The 9,215-nt window shown below is 42.8% G+C and overlaps 1 protein-coding gene across 1 annotated transcript; it reads right to left on the reverse strand.

The window, feature by feature from the left end:
- Positions 1-7,114: 7,114 nt before the first annotated feature.
- On the reverse strand, positions 7,115-7,887 carry LOC115680498 (heavy metal-associated isoprenylated plant protein 2-like). Its single transcript, XM_030604308.2, has 3 exons — positions 7,879-7,887; positions 7,672-7,747; positions 7,115-7,500 (listed from the first exon to the last, which is right to left on the reverse strand). Exons 1-3 carry the CDS (start codon positions 7,885-7,887, stop codon positions 7,115-7,117), a joined length of 471 nt encoding a protein of 156 aa, XP_030460168.1.
- Positions 7,888-9,215: the final 1,328 nt, after the last annotated feature.

The raw sequence follows: 9,215 nt of genomic DNA on the forward strand, positions 1-9,215 counted from the left end.
TAGATCCTTAGTGAAAACTTACCCACAAGAGCTCTCACAAACTTTTGCAAAAATTTTGTATCACTTCCTGTCAAAATTAGATCATTTATATCAACCAAGAAACAAGTAATGATACCATCATGTCTGCATATAAAGAGCAAGGAATCTAATTTGGATTGGATCAATCCAGATGAGATGACAAAGGAACTGAGAGCTTGGTACTACGCGTATGCAAGACTGCCTTTGCCGTGGATGTAAAGAGGGTGGAGCAATGGAAATTACTCAGCTTCATTGATTTTGACAACATATGGACCTATTCATAAGACTTGCATAATGCTAATCAATAAGTGAATAAGACAAGTTTGTGGGGGATCTGTTTATGGATGGTTCTATCATATTCTGCAAGTCGAATGGCTCCACTAGAATAATTGTCATGGTTATTGCAATGACTCAAGCTTTTCATAAAAATTGAAGGGGCAAGGTTCCCTCTTTGATTCATTTTGTTGTTGGTATTATTATTATTATCATCATTATTGTGAAAGTTCCAACAGAACCCAAACTGGACGCATTTTTCTCAAAAGAGGCCCTAAAATGGGATCTTTCTTAAAATACCCCTTAAGTGTATCGTTGTTAGGGGTGAACATGGTCTGGATGGGCGGTTCCTACCATGGAACCGAGAATCGCCCACCAAAGACCGATTCCGAAAAATTGAAACTAGAAACCAAACCACTGATCCGGTCCGATTCCCCGGTGGATCTATAGAACTGATCCCACCAAGCTTCATGTAAATGGAGGTGATCGAGAGCGAGATAGGGAGGCGATGAATGGCCAATGGTCGGAGGCGCGGCCGTGAGTCGATGAGCGTTGAGTTTGAGAGTTGAGACCATGAATGAGAGATAGAGAGACTACTCGGACTATGCAGGTCCCGAGTGATCCCCATGAGAGATAGAGAGACTACTCAGACCATGAGTGAGAGATAAGGGTGTGCAAAAGAACCAGGAACCGCTCGAACCAACCGTGACCGCCCGGAACTGGTGGTTCCTAAGGGAACCGATCCAGTTCCGATTCCAATTTTTTGGAACCGGTGGGTACCGGTCTGGTTCCTAGTTCCAGGTGTGGAACCACCCGCCTGTCCACCCAGACCGGATCGGTAATATAATAATAAATATAATATTTTTATTTTTTTAAAAAAAGAAAAATCCTAAATCCCTAAACTAAATTTAACTCGTTTGATACTTACAGCCTCACATTGAGCCGAGAAACACCTTCTTTCGCTTCGCCTCACGCTCACGCTCACGCTCACTCTCACTCTTTCACTCTTCTCGGTCGATGCTCACCTCACCGTCTCCAACTCTCCATCTCCGTCTCCGTCTCCGTCTCTATCTTTCCGTCTCGGTCTCCGTCTCCATCTCCATCTTTCCGTCTCTGTCCTTAGCTAATGGGACCGGTTCCATGGACCCACCTGGGAACCGGGCCGGACCGGCAGTCCAGTTCCCGGGTGGATCCATAGAATCAACATGTGGTTCCCGGTTCCAATTTTTCGGATCGGTCCTTAGTGGGCAGTTCCCGATTCTAGGGTGGGAACCGCCCACTCGGATCATGCTCACCTTTACACCCCACCTTTCACCATCTTCTTCTTCGGTACACATCCATGCCCACGACACCTCCATCATCAATGCACAATGCAGAAGAGGAGCTTCATTTTTTTTTCTTTTTTTCTTTTTGTGGCCATAACCTCTGCAATGTGCTTGATCTCCAAGCATTTGGTGACCTGATTTTTGTCCACAAGAAGAACAAATGTTGCTAAATCCACAAGGACCCCAACAACAACAATTTTCGATACTGCAATACTGAGAATCTAGCTTTGATTGATATAACTCTTTCTCATTTGCTCTCTAATTACAGGCTCACAAGGAAATTAAAAAAAAAAAAAGCAATCTTTTTCATCAACCTCACCAACATGAAGACAGAGAAAAAAAAAACTAGAAAACAAGAAAAGAATAAACTCTTGAAACAATCTCGATAACAGCTAGAAAAAGAAGAAGAAAGACAGGGAACTCAGTCCATTGGGGTCTAGATCTGGGGATCTTTTATTCGATCAATTCTGGATCTCTCCTCCTCTTCCTCGTTCTCTTTTTTTTTTTTTTCGATTTCCTTTACTTGGCTCTCTCACTACGGCATTACTTCAATCAATCAATCAATAAGCTTCGACGAACAACGAACGACGACGATCTCCTGCCGTGATCTAAGTTCTGGGCATAGCTCATTGAGTCGCACCGATAGGTCTATGGGAGGTAGACAAAGAAGAAGAAGAGAAAAGTGTAGAGCGGAAGAGAGAGAGTCGGTCAGTAACGTTGATAGTAACAAGGAAGAGAGAGCGACGGAGAGGAGAAAGAGTGGGACTGCCATTGCCACGCGTCGCCCAAGGAATGGAGTGACTTATGAATGACGTAGAAAATTAGTCTTACCCAATATTTTCTCGATAATTGGAACACAGTGGTACATCCAGAGGTATTTCGAGAAATGTCCCACTCAGGGGAAGTCTTTTGAGAAAAGGTGTCCAATCTTGGGATTCTATTAGAACTTTTCCTTAACGTAACAAAGGGATAATAAAAAGTAGGGGAAATGACATAAACGGTCATTGAATTTTGATTCAATGTGCAACGAGGTCCCTGAATTTTTAATTTGTTCAATATGATATTTGAACTTTAGCTCAATGTACAATAAGATCTCTGAACTTTTAAATTATTCAATATGAGATTTTTGGTACATGTTCAATTTAATCCCTAAATTGTCCCTAAACTTGAATTAAGGAATAACAACATTGAATATTTTCATATAAATGTCTAAATTCAACATGTACCCAAAGTTTATAGATCACATTTAACAAAGTAATGGTGTGATTACTCTAGCAATAGCTTTTAACAAATTAAAAGTTCATGGATCAAATTACACATTAAAGTAAAGTTCAGGTACCACATTAAATAAATTAAAAATTTATGGACCATATTATATATTGGGCTAAAATTTAAGGATCATTAATGTCATTATTCCTAAAATCGTAACCCTCTAAGCGATTTTAATTCACGTGATTTTCGTTGATTGGTGGACGGGAAGCTCTGCCTATCACCTTAGAATTAGATGCACCAGCAAGAACAAAACTAAACTAATTTATGTTGTTCCATTGGGAGGGGCATCTTTGAAGTACGAGCAACAAGTCAAACAGCTTTGACGTGACCGCTTTATGTTCACCACCCCCCCTTCCCATATCGAATGGCCAGTTTGCACGGAAATCTTGAAATTGTTTGAGGGTTAATACCACGAAAAACCCTAAACTGGTACACTTGTGACACATTTACCTCCAAACTATTTTTTTTACCACAAAAAACCCCAAACTGGTACACCTGTGACAATTCTACCCTGAACTATTTTTTTAACCACCAAAAACCTCAAACTGGTACACCTGGGACAATTTTACCTTGAACTTACCACAGAAAACCCCAAACTGGTACATATGTGACAATTTTACCCTGAATTAAATTTTTAATATTATTTTTTTTTCGAATTTTTATTAATTTTTTTCTTTTTTTTCTTCATCTTCAACCTCCGTGCCGGTAGCCTGACCGCGACCGGCCAGCGGAAGCCGGGGCGATGTCGGCCCCGCCGGCCGCTGGCGAGGGCCGCCCTCGCCGGCGTCGGGCGGGCGGCCCTCCACGGGCGGGCGAGGACCCTCGCCTCGGCTGGCGAGGGCAACCTCGCTCGAGCCGAGCGAGGGCCCTCGCCCGGCGCCGGCGAGGGCCCTCGCTAGAGTCGGAGAGGGCGGCCTCGCCCGATGCCGCAGGCTGCCCTCGCCGGATCCGGGCGAGGGCGACCCTTGCCTGCGTCGGGGAGGGCTACCCTTGCGGCGTCGGACGAAATGCAGCCTCGCTCGGGCGGGCGAGGGCAACCTCGCCGAGTCGGGCGAGGTCGCCCTCGCCCACGCCGGCAAGGTCGAGCCTCGCCGCCGGCCGGCGAAGTCGAGCCTCGGGCGGCACCGGGCGAGGGCGCCCTCGCCCGTGTTGGGCGAGGGCCGCCTCGCCTGTGTTGGGCGAGGGCGACCCGCCTGCGTTGGGCGAGGGCCGCCTCGCCTGGCGGTCGACGAGGTGACGGCCCGCCCGGGTAGGCGAGGGCGTCCTCGCCCACGCCGGCAAGGTCGAGCCTCGCCAGCGGCCGGCGAGGCCAACCTTGCCAGCATCCGCCTCTGGCCGGTCGCCGGACCGGCGACCGGCCAGAGGTTAAAGATGAAGAAAAAAAAAAGAAAAAATTCAAAAAAATTCAAAAAAATAAAAAATAATATTAAAAATTAGTTCGGGGTAAAATTGTCTCGTGTGTACCAGTTTGGGGTTTTTTGTGGTAAGTTCGGGGTAAAATTATCACAGGTGTACCAGTTTGGTTTTTTGTAAAAATAGTTTGGGGTAAATGTGTCATAAGTATACCAGTTTAGGGTTTTTCGTGGTATTAACCCATCGTTTGAATTAAAGTGGACACAACGAGCAATTCCTTGGAACTTGCGTTTGGTATGGAAAGAGACTTTTGGCATTGTCAAATCTAGAGGACCACAGGTTGGAACTGATTCTCTCTTATTTTTTTTTGTCAAATCTTGTTCACTTAAATCTCAAATTAAAGCGGATGAGCCCTAGGGTCAAACTCTTGTGGGGTTGTTCCTTGTTTATATAAGAATCATCTAATAATTGTCTACCAAGAGCCTAAGTACATTGCCTACCGTATTATGACATTCGTATTAGTTAATATTCGGCTTATAATTTATTGACTTAACTTTTGCGTGAAGTTAAATCTAATTACTTTGTAGCACGCAATAGGTTGAATGGCTACCGATCGTAATTTGGATGATTGGTATTGTAACAGGTTAAGTATCTAGTAATTATTGGCTTGTTAAACGTCTAATCTTCTCATTCATGACAAAGGAAGTTTTATTAGAACGGTGATAATTTGGAGAGAGAGCACACTCTCTTGAGACGGCTCCAGATACTCATCTTCTTCGACACTCACAACCTCTGCTGTTTTTTCCACCTTTCCAAGTTCTTCGATCGCAGAACTCAGGTCGACGTCTCCGAACGTATTAGCTAGCATGATGATGAATTAAAAAGGAAGAATCACAACGAGAACATATCTTTCTGGTTGGTGCAGGGATAGGCATCTCATGCTCCACTCCGAACACGCGCGCGCATGCACACTAACATGGACACACAGACGGACAAGCACGCACATGTGTGCTGCACACTCTATCAGTATACATGCACAGATGCGGGCATGTATAAGCTTACGTTCCTGCTATGTGCTCACACAGCGGACACGCCGTACGTTGGAACAGTGCTGCATTTTTGGTGATGTATTGACTTTGAACAATTTCTTTCATTCTGCAGCGGAGTATGCTAGCTCTTAGTTCCCCATTTTGAGTATCATCCATAAGATTTGCCATGCCTCTTTGTGTCAAAACCTAGGATATGATTCTCATTCCTTAATGTGACTTTTAAATTGATCTTGTCTCGAGATGCATTCACAGAGAACGCAACGTGCCGTTACAAGGGAGAAACAAGAAACAGAGCTGATTGCCCGGGGTCGTGATGATCCTTGTGCTGTTCCACGGGGTATGTCTCCAGAATTTTATCTGCCTGTTCTCTTGCTAGCTCGCTCTAACTTTAGATCTATAGTCTGTCAAATCGTAACCCATTATGTGAACTATATTGGAAGGCTCTTATTTTAATTACTAGTCAAATGACCCGTTATGGACCAAGATTTTTCGACCTTTTTAATGGTTGATCAATAAGTGAATAAGACAAGTTTGTGACGGATTTGTCATAGGACGAGCTTATCATATCAAGCGAGCGGAATCTTCACTAGAATAATCGCCATGGTCATTGTTAATGACTCAAATATGATCTGGCAAGATGAGCATGACCTTGTACCTTTGAGTTTGGTGATCTCTTTTAGTATTCCCCTTCTATCTTTCTCGCTGTTAATGCTTACCTTTGTTACCATTTTCTGCGCGATTACAACGCGGCAAAACAACAAAGTGATGGCAAAGTTCATCAATGACGGGAAGGTTTACTAGTTTTTGAGATAAAGGAAAGCTAGAATCTATTGCCTGCAGAGAAGAGAGCGTATGCATGCAAAATTACCTTTGCAGCGGATGCAAAGATGGTGGAGCAATGAAAATCATTGATCTTGTGAGAACATATGAATCTATTTGTAAGACTTGCATTATGCTAACCAATGATTGAATAAGACAAGTTCGAGGGTTTGTTTAAGGGCAAGCTTATCAAGAATATGCACGTGGAATTTTCACTTGAATAATCGCCATGGTCATTGCAATTTGACTTGGTCTTTTTGTTGGTGGCAAAGTTCTCTCTAAGCTTGTTGTTGTTGGTATTACTAGAATTATTATTATTCTTATTAGTATTATCAGTGTTATCATAATCAGGAAAAATATCAAAAGAATTAAGATACGACGTTTTTTTCTCAAAAGAGCACCCAAAATGGGACTTTTCTCGACCCGCAAAGCGTACAACTATGATGGTCAGCTACCCACATCTTCACGTTGGCCAAGGGCTTTTGTTTTTTGTCCAAAATATCATGGAGTGAGGCGAACCCAAGGAGGTAATGGATCAAGTCTGATGTCATTTCATTTGAAGAAAGTTTTGACCGATCAATTTCAGTGGACTTCAAACCTAGAACAAGAAGGTGAGAACCTAAAGCAGGTGATGAAAGTTTTGATCTTGTTTTCTTGCACTCTTTCCCATTTAAAATCCCTAGTGCGGTGGCCATATTCTATGTACCGGTGAACTCATTGCAAGATTATAATGTGCCAGTGACTTTGTTAAGCGTGACAACGATAGAACAAATGGACAAAATCAGTCATGTCACATCGATAAGTCAATGACAGCTGCGTTAAAACTAGTCGCCATATGATAAACAAATCCTTTACAAGGCATGGAGATGAACTTTGCTAGGGAACAGACATTTAGGAAAGACAATAAACATTTGGCATGGGACGATCCCTTTATTTGTCCTGTCGCCGGAATTTGACAGAAGAACACGTGCTTTTCACAAAGGGTAGCCAACAACGAGTCATCGTTCAAAGGATGGGGCAGGAGTTCCTATCGTAATCGCAATGACGAGGAGGACAACGGTCAAGAGAGCACGGTGGAGGGTAGCGGCACGGCGGAGGAGAGCATGGTTGAGGGCACGGCGGAGGCAGGCACAGTGGAGGGCATTTTGTAGGGCATTTTGTAGGGCACGTTGGAAGGCATTTTGTAGGGCACGTCGGAAGGCATTTTGTAGGGCACACTGGGCATTTAGGCGGGTCTTTTTTAGGTTCCGGAGGCTTTTCTGGTCCGACTGTTACGATCTCCACGCCTATCCCGCATTTCTTTCTCAGAGCCAAGACCACGCACACTGGATCCACGGTTCCAATGATTGTTAATGTTCCCTTGTCAGCGTCTATCGTTATACTGGTGATACCTGCATATTTATGCCACAAACCTTGAATTCGCACGTACGTCCCCTTCAACAATCAAGTTATCAATTCGCTAGGGAACGACTAGAAAGAAATCAGGAAGGCGATCCACTTGCGACTGCATGTATTCAACTTAGCAAACTGGTTCTGGCGAGGCAAGTATAGGGAGATCATACCTTCGAGTTTGGCGACTGCTTTGAAAATATATTTCTTGTCCTTCCCGCATTTGATGATAACCTTTATCACGATTTTCTGAGATTGAGACACCGCAAGACGGAGAAAGTTAGAAGACAAAACTACATTGACAGTTACGAAGATAGATAGAGAGAAAAATGCCATTATATATTAGCTCTTGATCATAGAGAAGGACGCAATCTGATTACCAGGGCCATGGATGCAGCAGGGGGTGGACAAAGGAAGTATGATCAGCTTCACTAATTTGCGAAACAAAAATGCCCTATTTATACGCTTTTCACGACCTGCAAAACTCTATAATTTAGCGGTGAAGAACAGACAAAGTGTTAGGACTCCATCTACCGCCACGTTTGGATGGCCATGCACATTATATTATGCAAGAGGAAGACTCTTGACTTTTGCACCAGAACAGTATCATTTCCAGGACGTAGAGACTAATGAAGTTCTTTCTTTCCCGCATGTTTTTTTTTTCGTTTGGAGGATGGCGTGGACCAAATGTCTCGAGCGCGCAACATGTTTTTTCGCGGGGAAGTCGACGCATAGGTTCGGCGGTATAGTAAATCAAGCCAATCACATTGCGTATCACGTCTAAGGTCTATATTGTGGCTCTCAAATGATCTGTGAAACGTTTGTCATTGGTTTAGTTCTAACAAATAAGTCAAGACTCAATCACTTGTTCGTGTGGCCATGCATGAGGGTCGGTACATCAGTATACATATATGTATTAGGGTGTGTTTGTCTCGCAGAAAATAAATTATTCGAAAAATATTTTCTTAAAAATGATAGCTTGTATCGCCTACAAAAAAAAATGAATGAGAAAGATACTGTCATCATTGTCAATAATGAAAATATTTATCATTAACTAATTATTTCAAGAGATACAAGCGATCATTTTTAAGAACATAATTTTCAAATTATTTATTTTTCGCGAAACAAATGCGATTTTAATCTAAAGTCATTCCACTCTAGCAGTGGCGCGCCCACAAACCTAGCTCAAATAAGGCGAGACAAAAAAAAATTTACAGCTTTTAGCTCGGGAAGGGGATGCGGGGGACGAAATGTCGATAGTCTATGTGAAATCTCATAGATGATAACATATATTTCGAGAAACTACATCAAGTATCAATCAATCGGTAGGGCGATGACCCCCAACCAGCTCACCCGTCGGTCCATCATTGACCTCCCGAATTTAAGTACGTACATGCTTTTGTTTCACTTATAATAGTCTGATCTTCAATTTAGAAATAATAGATTCCTTACTACTTTTCTCTACGACTTATTTTGACCTTTAGTTGACATTTTTTGGGGGGTAGATAATCTAGCTTAATTCGACGTACATCGTCCCTCAATACTCTACTTCTCTAATGACTTAAGCCTGCCTCGACCACATTACACCATCCCAGGAAACATATATATATAATATATATTAAAAAATAAATAATTATTAACATTTATATTTTATATATATATTATATATGCTCAATATTCAACATGTCGTCTAAGCAAGATGAATTGGTGGACGGAC

The sequence above is a fragment of the Syzygium oleosum genome, unplaced genomic scaffold (genome assembly GCF_021117445.2).
Source record: "Syzygium oleosum isolate NSW1041296 unplaced genomic scaffold, Sole_v2.1 Sole_v2.01, whole genome shotgun sequence".
Taxonomy (NCBI): Eukaryota; Viridiplantae; Streptophyta; class Magnoliopsida; order Myrtales; family Myrtaceae; genus Syzygium; species Syzygium oleosum.

Bases quoted from the DNA above. Each gene is read 5' to 3' on its own strand.
- LOC115680498 (XM_030604308.2), bottom strand. The intron at 7,501-7,671 runs GTATGATCTCCC...ATAAATATGCAG, and splicing joins AGCAGTCGCCAAACTCGAAG to GTATCACCAGTATAACGATA.